At 36.2% G+C, this 17,528-nt stretch overlaps 1 protein-coding gene across 2 annotated transcripts in view; it reads right to left on the minus strand.

Annotated features, from left to right (window-relative positions):
• POU6F2 (POU class 6 homeobox 2) overlaps window positions 1-17,528 on the minus strand; it is a gene marked incomplete at its 5' end in the record, with an annotated part of 515,308 nt that overhangs the window by 380,729 nt on the left and 117,051 nt on the right. Inside the window, one exon of one of the 2 annotated variants that reach the window (XM_084230459.1) lies at window positions 13,488-13,659. In XM_084230459.1, the coding sequence (XP_084086585.1) occupies window positions 13,488-13,659 (172 nt within the window). Of the gene's footprint in view, window positions 1-13,487; window positions 13,660-17,528 lie in introns of those variants that run through there. The other variant, XM_084230460.1, reaches the window with a different exon arrangement.

Here is a 17,528-nt window from a genome sequence, read left to right on the forward strand (position 1 = left end):
ATTTGAACTCCCATATTCTAGAAGAGGCTGGAGGCATAAGAAGTTCTATCCTCTGCAAGGGTCAAGAGCAGTAATTTGAACTTAGGTGACAAATCCTGCTACATCATCCTTCCCATCTTCACATGGCTTCAGTGGGATGTTTCTCATTCTGAAATTTTCTGTAGTTCACCTTGATGTGGTCACAAAATCATCCTCTGAAAGATCTCATAGAGTGTAATTAGAGGCAGAAGATACATTCTTACAATAGTGCAAAGTAGAAAGAAATAACATGCTTGGCTGGAGAGCTGGTGAATTCCCTGGAAAGACAGCTCACACACCCCACCCAAAGACACGCAGCCACTGGAGCATCCAACTAATGCACTAGTTAGGGAAGAATTTGCAGTCATCCACAGACATCTGGTTTCATAACTTCTCAATGCCAAAATTATTTTTCAAATATCTATGATTTAAAAGACAAACACATCCAATATTTTAAATGTAGAGAACTTAATATTTCAAATTAAAATAATGGGTTGTTGTCCATTCTAGAAGCTGCTTATCATCTATCTACTTATAAGTTCAAATCTTCTGCTGAATGCACGCTGGGGAAAAGCAGTAACTCATGTACCTGAAGGAAAAACAGGGTGATGTCAGGAGAGAAAAATGGCCAGAAATTTAGTTTGATCAGGGAACTGCATGGGCTGATATTTCCTTATGGAGAAGCATGGCTAATTTTGAAGGCTGCAGAATTTTGATTGTTGTTTTTTTGACATTTCGTTGCTAAATATGAATCATATTCCTTCCAACTTTTCAACTCTTTTAAAGTATATAAGCCTGTTTTTTGTTGAGTGCTGGTTACATTCCAAACACTCAGTAGGGTGCTGCATGTGTTACTTCTTTCCAAACTCAAGTCAGCTTTGTGAAGTTAATGCCATCAACATCTTTGTTTAAAGATGGGGATCCTGAGGCTTGTCTAGTCAGCTAATGGGTGGTAGAGTCAGGCTTAAAACAAGCCATGTAACTCCAGAGCCTTGATCCACTATGTTATATTATATAACAAATAAACATGCATCTTGTAAGAAGAATGGAGGCAGGAGAGACAGGAGGAAGAGATCAACCTAGTCCATTCTCCCTTTGGACATGACAAAGAATCACATGTGTGTTTTACAGTATAAGTATCAAACTCTATGAGGAAAATATTATGAAAGTAATTTGTTCTCAATCAATAATTCTTCTTCCTCTCTTTTTGGAAATAACAGCTTTTCTCAAATGGTTAAGGCTTTGACCATTGAAGAATTTCTGAAATGCATGCTTGACTTTGAAGATTAAGATTTCCTGAACAATCACAGGAAATGATGAAGTAAATAAGATGTTAATATTTAATGTTGGCTGTGGGCTATTTGAGAGTAGGGTGATCATGTCTTGTTCATTTTTGCATCCATGTAGTTGAGCTGAACCAAATAATCAATTCTATCAGATATACTATCTACCCAGTTCCAGAGCACAGTGCAGCTGTTGCCACAGAGCAGGAACTCAGAAATATTTGTTGAGTGGATGAATTCACTTTGAATGTTGAATGTAGAAACTATAGACTATAGAAAAGGTTTGTTTAATAAGTAGGACAAACTATGGGTTTCCCTTCTACTACAGCACACTGTAACTGCATTGTATATATTTTTTGTGGCAAAAGTAACACAAAAGTAAGAAAGTCAGTTTCAAAAGACTTCACAGAAAAGAAATATAAAAAATGGAGACACAGAGAGATGATGAAAATTCCTAAGAAAAGTAATTTCAAAGATTCAATATAGAAATGATCCCAGGATATCATGGTTTTATTTTCATCAATTGTGTTATTTTGAGAGGAAAGGCTAGTTGTAACTTCTATAGATGTGCCCTCTCCCCACCACCAAAAAGAAAAGAAAAAAAATGTTTCTTTATATGGTTTTGTGACTATCAGAGAGCAAAGGAGAAAATGTGATGAGTTTTGACAGAAAATAGTAATAATAATTTAAAAACTCTTTTTATTCTTTAGCACCATCTGTGGAAAAGAACATATATAGTAAAAATGGCATAAAATGACAAATATAATGGCATTGTAACTTCCAAGAGTGCAAAATGTTAAAAATTTGATAACCATTGTAAAATAGCCTCATAATTACATTTATATTGAAAATGTCATCACCTCTCATCTATATATTAAATATATGAAATCAATTTTAAAAGTATTTAAAAACAATTTCATGTAATATATTTATTTCCTGTGATAGACACAATCTTGCTATTTTGCTTTTACATTGCAGAGAGTATTTCATGATATAAGCTAATTTCAAATACCATTCAGCTAAAAGCATTAAATTGTTTTTATGTTCACTTGTTAAATGTTCAAATATGGTCATATTAAAGGAAACAATTTTGCCTTTCAGCCATCTATTTTTAAATTTTAAGCCATCTTTTTTCCTAGGCTGCAAAAGTGTATTACTAAATAAATGGACAAAACATCTCAGAAACTAACATAAACGTGCAATTTTAATGCCTTCTAATCACACAAATCAATATGAGATTTTTCAGCTTGTGCATGACCTTCTTCAAATTATCCCCCCATTTTGGCTGAATCAGAACGAGTGTGGGCTATTTGATAAAAAAAAACCCTAAGTGTGTGAAATAAGAGCCCTCGCCTCTTCTGCCAGACTCCTCTTGACAGAAAGATGATAGAAGCATCACATCCCTGGGAGAGTAAATGCAAACTGACAAGAGATGAGCCTTTAGATGTTGAATATAATCTTGAATTGTGCTTGAAGTGTCTTATTATCTTGTCTTTTGATGTCTGAAGGGGTGGCTCATTGTTAGAAAAAGGAAAACCCTCGCGCATCTTTGCCATCTTTAAAAATTGTTTGGCCTTTAACAACTGCTTTTCCAACTAATGTCCATTTCTCTTGACAATAAATATGGCAGGTCGTCAGCAAGTGACAAACAATTTACTTTACATGCCACACTTTTATGGGTTTTGAGAGCTCATGTGGAAGTGTATTTTAAAAAGTCCATAGAAATTAGCAGTGTTACAAATGTTAAGATGATATCTACATGCATATACTGGTGTGAAGTTACTCATCATGGTTATTTTCTGCTGTTTCTGGTTTTATATATTACTGGTGCCAGATTCAAACTGCAAGTTCTTTATTTGTCATTGACTAATGATAGTCAGGGGAAAGGAAAAAGCAACAACCAAATCTTGATAGTTGCATGTGTGTGTGCATGCACACACAAATACACACCTTCCCTATGAAGGAAATTCATCGATACAGATTTCTAATGTTCATTGCAATGTTCAGAACAGTATATAAACAAATTCCTGCATCTGGGTAAAATATCAGGATCAACACTGGAGTTGCTGAATTTTGCCTCCCCTCAGACCCATCAGTACTTTACAATTTTTACCAACCTTTTTGGTACCCTCTCACCCTTTCTATCTGCCATTTGTTTTGTGGGTTTTGTTTTAACTTAAAAGTTTTATGATATTCCCAGTCAATAGGATTCCTAAGCAGCTAAATCACAGTCATGCTAGTTTTCTGTCACCTAGCCAGATTTTGTGAAAGCTTTCAAGATCTTTCCTCAGACCTCCGTCACTCTAAGAATCCATAAGAATTCTCAAAAGGACCATAAACTGTTACAGGGTTCAGGTTATTGGATCATTATAAAAACATATTGATACACCACAGATGACAAGATGGGTAGCTTCCATTCTAGGCTAACACAACCATCTCAATGTCATCAGCAACTTCCAATCCGACTAGCTCTTTCATTTCTCTTTAAGGCAGGTAACTATAGACATTAATCACTTTTAAACTGTAATGCTTAATTTTTTTAACTCTCTTCTGATCGCCTGCAGATTCTGATTGGGTTGCAAGGGAATGACTATAAACATGGAATAAAATGGAAGAAGAAAGCACTCTAAACTAAAGCAAAGAAACAGTTTACCTAAAATGTGAACAATGTCTTAGATAACTCAGAAGCAAAACATATTTTAACCATCAGAATCAGAATAAAATGAGCCAATCAATGCCTAAAACAATGATCTATGTATGTTTCTTCCCAAAAGTTTATGAAAGTTTTCCCACATCATAAAGATGATCCCTGTTCTGAATAGTAACCAGGCATAGATTACAGTGCAGTACATGGACATGATTAAATGATCCATTAAAATGTTAGCTTTCTCAATATTTCTTTCATACTTCTTCTTTTGCAAATGATATACTACCTTTTTGACATGTTCCTATTTTGCAATGTTTTGCAAATGAAATAAATATATTGGAGGAAAAAATGTAAGTTTGGAAAAGAGCAGTTAGTTCCATATACCACCTATACATTTTTAAATACAGGAAAATGTGTTTTTTTCTTTTGATTTTTTATACTACCTTTAGTTGATTTTGGCAAAAATTCACTTTTCAATAACAATTTTTATGATATTGAAACAGCTTCAAATGTTTGCATTTTAAATCAAATTAATCCCTTAGGCTCTCTGACAGTGATGATTCTCTCATGCAATAAGTAACCCCAAACCATTAATTTATAAAAATAAATCTTGCCATATTGATATTAAAAGACAAATCACCACACATGTGGCCATCAAGACTGGCAAAAGGAGATGAATTATACCACACTAGTTTAATAGCAAATATTTAAAATGTGATTTCTTTATTGTACATCAACCACCCTTTCTATTTTGCTATGTATCATGTAAATTTAGGTACACACAACCCTTCCAAGAATGTGAAACAAAAAGTGTATTTCCTAGTTATTGAGAAAAATGTCCCTTTACTTAAAAACAGAAAAGGATAAATGTTTACATTATAATATATATCTGTATACACACACATATATATTCTCTATATATACTCTCTCTATATAGACACACATACTTATAAATAGACAAATGTTTACCTTCCAATATTCAGATTCAAAGATCTTCCCTACCTTTGGCAAGGGGTGTGTGTGTGTGTGTGTGTGTGTGTGTGTGTGTGTATGTGTGTGTATACATTCCCTATAAATCAAATTGTGAAGAAACCGCCAACTCTCTTTACTGAATTAAACTGCACTGAGAAATCCTTTTGTCTCCTCTGCTCAGTGAATAGCAGTTTCAAAGAGGACATAGAACTTGGATTATAGCCCAATTATGCCTGAAGCAATAGTAAAATAAAATTAGTTGCCCTTTATTGGTAAAATATTAATTTTAATAAATTAGCCTGGAAATTATTTTTTAAAATATATGTAGATACAGAAATACACTTAAGTGACATGTGGATAGCATGAACTAAAAGAAGCTTATTATAATTATTAATCTTATGTTAGGGAAAAACATATGTACTACAAATTTAGTAAGGCAACTTGAAGTATTGTAGGAACATAGAAAATATGGAGAACACACTCTAAACACATACCCCAAAGACTACTAACTCAGATGCCCTTCACGACTTGCAAAACCTTTATGGAGAAAGAAACCTGTAATCTGATTGACTAGCATTATTCTCGGGAACATGAGCCACCAGCATGTGAATCATGACTTAGTAAATTCATACGCAAGATGAGGGGCAATACATATTTGTGAAAAGACATCAACTATTAATTTACACAAGGTTATAAAATACTTTTAAAAATATCTACACGATCATTTAACAGGAGAGCCTCTATTTCAATCAGAAATTGAATCAGAAAATGTAGCATTCCATTTATTCACTGTATTTTCATAGTGCCTAAAAAAATTCATAAGGAAACAGAAATAAAACATGGTAATTATAAGAAAGTGAAAATCTTGCATTGTTATTTTCAAATGTTGTGTTAATATTAACTTTTAAATATGGGTTTCTTAGCTGTAACAAACTGTTAGAGAAGCTAGGGGTTCCTCAATAATAAGGTGAAATTAAAGTAACACACAATATTTGGGAAGTTCGCTAATCTGGCAGACACTGATTATTTTACAGAAAGAGATGAACACTCAGAAAACTGCTAATACCAAATGATATATGACAAGACAAACACATTCATTAAATTGTTAAATTGTTTTGTGTTGGCTATTACTGATACAAGTATGCTAAAGATACCTTAGCATTATACTTCACTATTAAGCAAAATTAAGAGTTTTTATTTTAGTTATTTGGTTTATTTATTTTAACCATTGTAATGAATGCAGGTTTCATTATAAAGCTTAATTTTCAAATGGTCTTCAGTATAGCAAGTCTTTTAAGCAGTTGGTTTATATACAATGATAGTACTTAGTTTCTCTAATTGTACTCTGATATTTTCCCCATATTTTCAAAGTTTGATGGCAATCCAATCCTTTAATTAACATGACTTGGATTGTATTAGTTATATTATTCCAGGTGGCTAATAGTTTAATTAAAATTAAAAACAGTGCATTCCTGTCCCATTAGAAACCTTAAAAGCCCTTTTAAAAGGGAGACTACAGAATTTTGAGAATTGATTTTCTTTGAAACTCCTCAAGTAAAATAAAGACATTAATATAACAAACTATTTTTAAAAACAGCAGCTAGCTATTAAAAGGATGTCAGTAATGATGTTTCTTGATTAGCTGGTTTTTTTTAAATGATCGACTACTTACAAAACAAAGCTTATTTGTTTCTCTGCGAATGACAAACTTTCTTCAACCAAAAGAGATTCCGCTATTCTTTCTGACCTCTGCACCCATAATGTAAAGGTTTAGTCCATTTTTGATAATTCTCAATAGTGTGACAATGTAATGATGTTGCTAAACTAATCTGCCTGTGTTTTATATCTTTATAAAACCTGACTTTGAGAATTAGAAAGTGGGAGTCAGATCAACATGTTCAATAACAGACACCACTGAAGCCTCCATTTTGCCTAAGTCCAAATGGTTCTTTCCGAATGAATTTTTAATACAAGCATGATGCTCTCAGGTATTCTCACCCAAAGTGCTGGTGGACTTAGAACCTCACTCAGGCTCACAGCATGATCAGGTAATGTTCAACTGTAAACTACCACACGGAAATAAATTATGCTCATGTATTTCCCTCTAAAAGAAAAGACATTTGAAATGTAAAAGGAGAAATATTGTAAAGATAAGGCTAGAGGGGCATTTATAGAAGGAAGGGTGAACAAAAACATCAGCAAAGTGTAGAACCTGGGAAGACCACAAACAAGAAAATTCCAGAGCCAGCTTGGATATTAAAGAGAAAACCATCCGCTGGAGAATGGCAACTGTTACTATGAGCTTTCTCTAGCTACCTCTGCCTTTGGATATTTTTTAAAAATTTATTAACCTGACAGCAGGGAACTTTACACAGATTGCCCCCTGACAGGGTGCCAGTTTGGTATAAACACTTTGCTGTCTTTTTCCTTAGCATAAGAAAATCAAGAAACATGTTAAGTGGAGCCAGGTGCATATTTGGGCAAATGTGACTCTCCTCCGAAGGACTCCGTTCCCAGGGAAGGCCTGCATAATCGGAACGGCACCCTCTCCCCTGCCTCCTTCACATCCACTCTCTTTTTAATGTGTGAATGTCTGATGTATTATTAATCCCCAAACATAAACCAGCAAGGTCGCCAATCAAAGGAAGGACCGGTTCTCTCACAAATTATGTTTACTGTCTAATAACAAGCAAGATCCACTTGAAACAGTCATTGATGTCTCATTTTTGAAGTGGGAGAAAATTTTATTTGGTCAGTTCTTGAAGAGAAATGCTAACTCTATAATTAAATCAAGTAATTGAGAAAGAAAGCAATCTACTTGAAGGGCCAAGTCTTGGGAGCTTGAATCTGAAAGGTACCTTTATTTATCAATTATGAAATAAACTGGGCTAGGCAAACTACAAAACACTATAATGCCATGTAACCTTTAAGTCAGAAACATTCAGAACATTAAATAGAATAAAAAAGGATCATTTAAAGGTGTGATGGTTCATATTAATGTTATTTCTAATACTTGGTCTTATTTCCAATTATTTATAGGACCATTTCACAACAAGAAAACATAAGAATCAAAGCAATCAAAAGAAAAGGAAAAAACCTAAAACCATTCCAGCATGATTTGCTAGCGTTACCACAGAGTAGCGGCCTCAGATACTGCGATATTGAACTTTCTTCTTTAAAAAGAGGTCTGACCTCAACACCCCAGGCATGGCAAAGAGACAGAAAAGGAAGACACTAAGAAAGTCCCCACTGAATCATATGTCACATATTGTGCACTGTCCTCCATTAAAGTGCCACTTAAAAATGAGCATAGCTCACCAAACAAATGTGGTTAAAAGTTTGAACACTGGAAGCATTTTATGTGAATTTATTTTTATTTCAAAGCTTATACATTAAAGTTATCTAAAGTGGATGCATTCATTAAAACTATATGGCAATTGTTTTCTGAGGGAAAAACACTAAACTCAATTTGTCTAAACACAAACAGCCTCTCATAGGATTTTTGAAAGAAATACCTTGGTGCATTAGATTTTCATAAATGTTAAGAATATATCTTAATGTGCTTTTCCTCCCCAGTAGTCGCAAAGCAGCAAGACAAGGATTTGTCTATTAAACCATAACTGATTTTCACAAATACCTTATCAAGCATCCCCTTTACTTACACAAATACAGGTTTCTACTGGTTTCATTCAAATAACTGTTTTTGTGTAGAATCTATTATGCAAATTGTTTAGTTGATTTAAAATGTGTTGTTTTAATATTTCCCTGGGAAGACATGCTTCCTTCAATAAAAGTAGTATGGATTTTCAGTTGAAATAATATAGAAACTTTTTAGAATTAGAAACTGTCACATATTTTAAATAAATATATTTCTCTAAGAAATTTTTCTCATCAACTCCCAATTAAATTCCTCTTGGGCTGAAGCCTAAGTACTGATTACTGATGCTGGAATGTGTTTTCAGATTATTAAAAGTATCCAAGGTAATGAAATCTTGAGAGACATCTAAATAAAGTAATAAGGACAGTGATGCCTCCACTTAACGCACAGACAAGAGGCAGCATTACAAAAAGTGCAGTCCCCATAATGCCCTACCAGTGACCTCCGTGCTGACCTGCAGAGACCACTGTCTCAAGGGGTGACAGACAATTTAGTTCTTTATCCTTTTGTCATTGAGAATGACTCCACTGTCATAAATTCTAATCAAGTCAAACTGGATGGCAATTTAAAAAAAAATCTTATAATACATGTTTCTGTGAGAAAGAACAAAAAAGGAAAGGATGAGAAAACCTCTATACATTTTCTAGTAAAGAAGAATCACTGACCCAACTTTCAACCTTTTTCCAATAGTTAACAGATAAATGACATTGAAAATAGTCACTCTTACAAATATCATTGCATGCAATTTCTTCTAACCTAGAAAATCACAATTACATAAAGGCAAACCAACCACCACTTTTTATTTCAGGTACACTGTTTATAAATGGTTTTTTGTTTACATTGCAGTGCAAGGCTTTAGAGCCCTGCGTCCAATTCTCCAGCAGTGTAGTACAACTGAGAGCAAGCCACAGAGACTAGCCCGGCCACCCAGAGAAGTTGGTGCTTTGTGAAAAGCAATCGTGAGGTTTAACTTGAAACAATAAAAATATACGCAGGAGGGAAGCTGTTAATAAATCACCTTTCAGATTTCAAATATATATGGGAGAAAATATTTAGGGCATGTTTTATGCGGTCTCACTTCTTCCACTGAGACTGTATGAAAAACTTTAGTACAGATATTTTTCTAGGGATGTATATTACTTTCATCCTTCCTGGCCACTTCCCTGACCACGTTGTTGATGCTGCCATTTGAATTTTAGCATCCAACTTGACCAAACATGGAACAGTGAATTCTTGATGGGCATAACTAAAAATGAAGCACCACATTGACACGAGTGCTATAAATGTCACTAGAGAAACACAGCAACCTCTTCCCTTGGAGATTGTTTGCCAAAGGCCAGTGCTGAGAATGGTTTCCAATGTGTACATCACTAGTCACATATTAAATGACTGTGTGACATCACTCATTTGATCACATAGCTGAAGCACAGTGACACACAGAGCCCGATTCTCTGATAATATCCCAGACATGCAAGTCTGCTCTACTCCATACTGTGTCTGTGGCTCAGAGTTTCCCATAATACAGTCATGAAATGGAAAGGGAGGTAGTTATTCCACAGGCGCTACAGGAATAAATAATGCACTGCTTAATGTTATCACAGAGAACGATGAAACCACATATCTCAATGAAATGTGGATTCATCTCTCCTAAGTGTACTTTAGTTTCCATGACTGTTCAAGTTAAGCAAAACATTACCTCTGATGTAATTACTTTATAAAACACAGGGGTCCTTTTCTAAACTTTTTATTCAGGCTGGCATATGCTACTGGCTACTCCTGGTATTCTGGGATGCTCAGAGTACTGAAGCCCTCTGCACAGTATGTTTGGATGCCGTTAAGTGCAGACGTGCAATTTAAGGAGAAGGATAAAAGGCCCAATGTTTCCTGGAATTTCCTTTGTTTAGCCATAGAGGGCATCAGTATTAGCTTTTCTCCTGCAGTTTTGGGCTATAGGTGCCATACTGTGAGAGAAACAGACTTGTCCTCTGGACTGCTAATTTGGACAAGACACAGAAGGGGCAACACAATCCAAAGAGATCCATTTATATTGAAATTTCAGGTACAATAAAAATCTCAGCTCTTCTCATCTCTGTTGTTGGTTGGTGCCTCCATGAAGGTAAACATATCAAGATGTACAGGAATTTCTGTGTGCCGTTCTTTATAGAAAGAAATACAGTTTTCAATAAGATGATATATATTTATAAGAACGATGGTCTGAGAGAGCATGTTAAAAATCAATGTTTAGAGATAAACTTGGATGTTCTCACTCAGGAAGAATGCAATTCTTCATTATCAAAGAGCATAATCGAAACCACACATAAAAACCAGAAAGTTTGACCATATTCATGTCAAATAAAATAAAGCGCCATTAAATTATCAGTCATTAGTGTTGCCTAAGTTGTTAAAATTTCTGGGACAGAATTATTCTAAGAAGTTTTAGTCATTTACATAACCTAGAATTCCTAAGTCTAAATTCCAGTGATATTAAGACTTGAGAGCACAATAAACCCAAGAGCTAAGGAAATCCTAAGACAACATTGGGTGCTTTCCTTCAATGTGTTTTCTGTTCTCTCTCTCTCTCTCTCTCTCTCTCTCTCTCTCTCTCTCTCTCACACACACACACACACACACACACACACACACATTGTCTCCAATTGTTTTCTCAAGTTTTCAAAATTGTTCATCTCCTTATTTCTTTTTTACCTAATTGGAAACAATGAAATATTTATATTGTGTTTGAAAAGCACTCTGGAGACTAAATAAAACTAAGTGAATACAGAAAGAATATTACATATTACATATAAGACTCAGATTTTGCTGGGTTTTCTTTAACAAAGCCAAAAGCTGAGAATTCAAAAGTGAAGTTGAGTGACTTTTAAACCCTGCTACAGTTTCTAATCTAAACTGTGATTCCTTAATGTACCCCACATAGATTCCTATTAAACTACAGTTTCAACTAACTTTTAATTCAAGTTTCTCTGATCCTTTTGAATTTTTTAATCTTGTTTCTGTACACATGCAAATTAGAAAAGGCAGCATAACAAATCTAAAACAATTTTCAGCATTGGAAAAATCTAAATAACTGTTGAGAAACTAAACACCCCTCCATTGTTTACTAAAAAATGCAAGTAAAGCTGAAATGTACAAAACACAATTTTAAAATACACCCAAAGTTATGGAACAAAAATTCATTACCTGCAGTTATGTGAAAATCACAACTGATTACTTTTTAATAGTCAAAGTGCCTTAGATTAGCACATTCAACATCAATAAAGTTGCAGCTTAGATTTTGCCTTCCTATAATTTTGCGTGACTTCCCTTACTAACCCCTTAAAATGAAACAAGTGTTGTAGGACATATTTCCTCCTCTAAACTAAAAACTTAGACAACAACAAAATATTTCTTCACTTGATCTTGGCCACAAGGCTGAGAAGCGATTACAACAAAATATTTCTTTAGACTAAAAATGCTAACACCTTATTGCCTAGGTTTAGAAAATTTATGTCAGAGGTAGAATTGCTGCTTTTCAAAGAAAGGGTAACGAGACAAAATTTCTCAAAACTGCAATCTCTTATACACTTAAATACATAACAGCATCTTATTGGTAGAAAATTTGAAACAGAAAGTTTCTCAGAAATACCCACTAACATTTGATGTAGTGAACAGTTAAAACCAGAGGAAAATACCTTGTTGAAACTGGCCTAGAGTTACCAGACTAGCAAAGATGCTTGTTACTGGTTTAAAAAAAAAATTAAGCTTATTTTTTAACTGAATGAATGACTTTGTTAAGAAAGCAGCCTATGCAATTAGTTGTTTTTCTTTGAATTTCAGGAACACAGACTGTTTTTAACTAGAGACCAAGCAATTACCTGGTGAGTATGTGTAAACAGGGTAGAATGTATTTCATATATACAGATATGTGTGTGTATAAACACACGTATGTTTAGTGTTACAAATATACAAACATTTGAAAATAATTAAAAGCAAGTGTTTTAAGAGTAACTGTTTTTAAAGACCTCGTGTCACCGTGCCATAAAGTGCTTCTCCCGCAGAGACATCCATGACCATCCATCACTCAGTCACGCACCTCAACAACCACCGCTCCCCTTTCTGATTAGAGATCACAGTTGCTTGAGTTGGCTTACAGAGTGTCATCTGTTTGAATGACAGATGTCTTTGCTGAAGTGGCACTCTGCTTGTTCTTGTTTTGTTTATGAAACAAAGATTCCTAAAAGGTCCTGGGCTGCCTGCATATTTAGTAGGCGGCTAAAATATCTTTTAAAGAAGACAGGCACAGAGAAGGGAGGCAAAATACCTATTTTTCCTCTCTCATCGCCCTTTCAGGAGAAGAGCTATTCATTCTAATTATGATTACAAAATGTTATTTCTCTGAGCCATTCCGTGGTCACCTTTGTTTACCTGACACTGAATTACTTGCATTGATATTTTTTCTGTTTCCTTCTGCTGTCTTTTTAGTATAGACAATAACTCTTTACTCGCCTCCCCCTTAACAAAAGGCAGGGAAGCAACCCGAAACCAAGTCGATACTTACTCAATAAATGTTAACCAATTTTCACAATGGAGCTGATTTCCTGATTATTATTACCATCTTCTTTTATATAATATATATATATATATGTATGTATATAATTTCTAGCCTGGGGACTCCAGCAATATTTGACAAGTCAAAATGAGCAGTGAGGAAGTTCCTTGTTGGGAAAACTTTGGAGGACATCCTCCTGGCCAGCTGGACTCGGCTTCGGTGTCTCAACACCTCCAAGAGGGGAAGCTCCTTTTTAGTACTTACAAGAAAATTGAATGAACAACAGGGGGAAAAAAGGGGGAGGGGGGTGGATTGCTCTTCCGGACAACATGGTAGGACTGAAATGAAATACCTAGACAGACTTACCGAAGAGCTTGCTGGGAGTGTCCTCGCTGTCATTTGATTCCACAGGCGCAAGCAGGGGCTCATTCAGCTCGCTGTCTGAAGTAGCAGCCGTGTCCTCACCTCTCAACTCCGCATTCATTTCACTCCGCACTGACAGCAAGGGCTTACTGACTTGTCCAGCTATCATTGGATCCTAGGATGCGGGAAAAGAGTGAAGGGGAGGAAAAAAAGTGGCAGCTTTAGTGTGCGTGTCCTCTCTCTCCCTCTCCCTTCTGTTCTCTCTTCCACACACACACTCTCCCTCTCTCCGCTCTCTCTTATCTCTGGCTGCTCCCGCTGTTATTGCTGGCTGCAGTCAAGTGAAGAGCTATTACAGATCCGAGGAGTTCTCCATTACTCCCCACCCTATTAAAGCTCAACTAGCATGTGAGAGATTCAGGAGGCTTCCGAGGGGGGAAAAGAAAGTTCTTTGAAAGCAGCCTAACCAACACAGCTTTAATTGTGGGATGTGCTTTTGTGCCAATGTTTTTACACCTTGTTCTGTCTTTAATGCAGCAAGAAAAAAGAAAGTGCTGGGCTTGTACTTCAGCATCATACTGAAAAGGAAGGAGCACCCTATGGAGGAACCACCGGCTATTTTAAGAAGCCCTCTCCCTGGGGGAGAGACAATTAAACCTTGTCCTGAGAGCAGAGAAAATAGATAGGGAGAAAAGAGTTCTCCAATCGCTTTCAGTGGAATAAAAGAGATTTCTTATGTAAATTCTATAAGCACCATTAGAAGTTGACTTCCTGGGTCCCACATTTGGGACAGAAAGTGACCCCAAATCAAATGAACAGTTACAAGCAAACAATACACAACAAAATATATGAAAATCGGTTTAAAAAAATTAAAGGAAGTGGAAAAATACTTACAAACTGTGTTCAATAATTCAGATGCCTAGAGCATCATACGCCCAGAGCATTAAAGAAAAAAAAAATCACCGCCAAAAAAGACAAACTTTCCCCCCTAATAATTTAAATCTGTCTTATCTTCAGCTCATTAGGAGGGCATTTTAGGCTTCCAAGTGTCGTCTTTTATTCCATTTGCAAACTAAGGTGCATAGTATTGTTTGGCACAAATATCGATGCTGACAAAAAAGAAAAAGCAAGAAGTGCCTTTTTTGCGTTATCTGGGAGCTATTTATTGCCAGTTTCATGCCTAAATGGTTCCTGAGCAGGAAACAGGTGACCAGCGCAGGAGCAGGTGGGGCGACATGCTCTCTTGTCCCATCATTACATTGGTTGCGGTATGCCTGTGGTTATTTTTTTTAATGTATTCATGCCTGAAAAGTGAATTTGATATGACACATGATAATCTATGAAAATGTTAATCAATACAAATAGTTTAAGCTGTCATCAAATGCACTTCTTTAGTCAATACTCATACCACTGAAAACAATGTCACTGTCACCAGGGCTTAATTTGCACAGCACTTAAATATTGGACTCTGTGCATCAATGCACTTCTTCTTCAAATACTGTAGGTAAACACATTTTCTCCCTATTTAAGGCTGAAGCACTCAGCACGCATTTAGCTGAGCTGAATCCTCCCTTTTGAATACCTTGATAGGTCCACTGGAGGGCAAAATTAATACTTAATTGAATCTCACAGTCATCAAAATAATCAATACTTTTTTATTATTTATTCTTTACAGTCTGTTGACTGTTTCAAACCTCTGAGGGAATGGTGGAAAGGATTCATGGCTTTGAAACACTGTCATTTAACAAGGTAATTTTCAGTGGGGCATTAGAGGTTGTGAAACATATAATAAAACAAAAATGGTGGCTTATAATAGGAAGAAAGAAAAGAATTATATTTCTGCCATCTAACAAAACAGGATAAATAAAAAAGCAAGTACAGAGAGAGAGCGAGAAAGGAGGGGGGCAAGGGAGAAAGACTGGCTTTTGAAGGGTTTTATCATATCAAGAGCAGAGGCGAGCTTTCATAATGCTGACATTTCTCATCCTGACAATCCTAAACAAGTGGAAAGGATGGGATCGCAGATATCATCTTTCATCACATTCTCCAGCTTAAGAACCAACATGACAGCTCCTCTCCCCTTTACGCTGTTAATTACTAAATAAAATACTGCTCTCTGGCAGCATCAGATTATTGCAGATAGCAACCACAAACATTTCTCCATTGTTTCCCCCCTCTGAAACTGTGATACCTACCATGAACTCTTTAAAAAATAAATTAGGCTAGTCTCACCATATTGTAAATTTTTGAAATGTAATCAATGTAATCAATGGGATCAATTCACCGTATTGTCAGCCTAAATTTGCTGGTGATAGATTAGCATTTCATTTACCGTGTTCGGTTGCTGTGCTTTGGAGCACTTACTTTTGGGGTGGGAGGAGGGTGTGGAGAGACATAAGCAGAGGCGGAGGAGACACAACATTCTCAAAAGGTCCCCCAATTCCTTTCCTAGGTATATCAAAGGGATGTTTGAATTTTTCTGATTCTGTTAGGGGAAAAGGGGGAAGAAGGGCAGGAAATGCTGCTTTACCTTGTGGCTTGATAAATACACTCTTCACTTAAAAAAAAACCCAGGTTAACTTCTAGTTCATTCTTTTTACTTTACGAAAGGTAACTATTCATTCTCTCTAATCTAAGCAACGGGAACCATGCCTTGTGCTTTGAGTGATCCATTTGCTGTGGCCACACCGCCCATCTGAGCATTTTTAAGGTAGTGTTCATGGTAAACTAATGCTGAAATGGCATTCACTACCCTTCTGATAAGCCAAACGTGGTTATATGTTAACAGGCATGTTAACAAACATGTTGATATGTCCGTGAGTAGTTAGGTAGACTTAAAGAGTCCTTCATTCTTGCTCGCTTGAAGCTGAACTCTGAATCACATAGAGGAGCTGAAATGCAGATACTAACTTCAAGTGCACTTAAATCTTTAAGATGTTCAGTTTGGCTGAAGTGTCCAAAGTATGCAGTGGTAGATGACCATTACCTCTTCTTATTTAAATCAGTTTTAACTACCTCCTGCATGGCTAGGTCCCCAGTTAGTGTTTCTTAGTGATTTTCACCTAGAAAATTTAAAAGTTTGTCTTTCAAGTCCTCATTTGATTTTCACCTTACAAAACATTTTCCATTTTCCATAATGCAGCTGTAGCCTACATACATGTGTGCGTGGCATGGTTAAACAGCAAATCCCCAGTGAGGCAGAGAGCAGACAGCTTTTAATCACAGCTGCAGTCACTGGGGGGTCCATTTGAAAATGTGTCACAAGCAGTAACCACTGAGTACAGTCTTATAAGTGATGAGGGAGTGCTTCTTTCATGCAGCACTCAGGTTGGAAGCCATTCTCTCCCTGCCAAAACTGACAACAGTCTGTTAATACTTTCTGCCAGGTGAAGAAAAAAAAAAAAAAAGGATTTTCCAGCATGCACCTACTTAGGTGCTTGCAGGATTGTAACAAAGTTGCAACTTCAACAGGACAGGGACTACTGCAGCGGCAAACAGGAAAAGAATAAGCTAGTGCAGGCAGAAAACAGAGTTGGTGAAGTCTTTTTACTTAAAAATCTGAAATTGTTACAACTACAATCAAAGAAATTGGAACTTCTCAGCAATTTGTTTATCAGCCTTGACAGGAGAAAGTCACTGGTCAGATATGGAATAGTACTAAGTGTGGGCAAGTATAGGACATAGCAAGTCCCAACAGGGAACATTCACAAAGGTCATCAGTGACCCAAGAACAAGATATTGAAAAGATGAAGCAGGAGAGATTGTTATTTTAGTAAAATCTCAGCATAACTTTTACCACGTCCTATAATGAATATCATAACTACACAATAATTATTTAAAACTCCTTCAGACATTCCTAAAGAATAAAATAAATCCTGGGTCTCCCCTGGTGGTGCAGGCAGTTGAGAGCAGCGCTGTGAAGCTGTCCGCAGCCTCTGCAGCACTGGTTCGATCCCGGCAGGCCGGCCAGGGTCCCACATGGCACGGCAGACCTCTCCTGTCTCGCCTGCTACTCCCCTCAGCAGTGTATTTCTTCAGTCTGCC

This window comes from Talpa europaea (genome assembly GCF_964194135.1).
Source record: "Talpa europaea genome assembly, chromosome: 3".
Classification (NCBI taxonomy): Eukaryota; Metazoa; Chordata; class Mammalia; order Eulipotyphla; family Talpidae; genus Talpa; species Talpa europaea.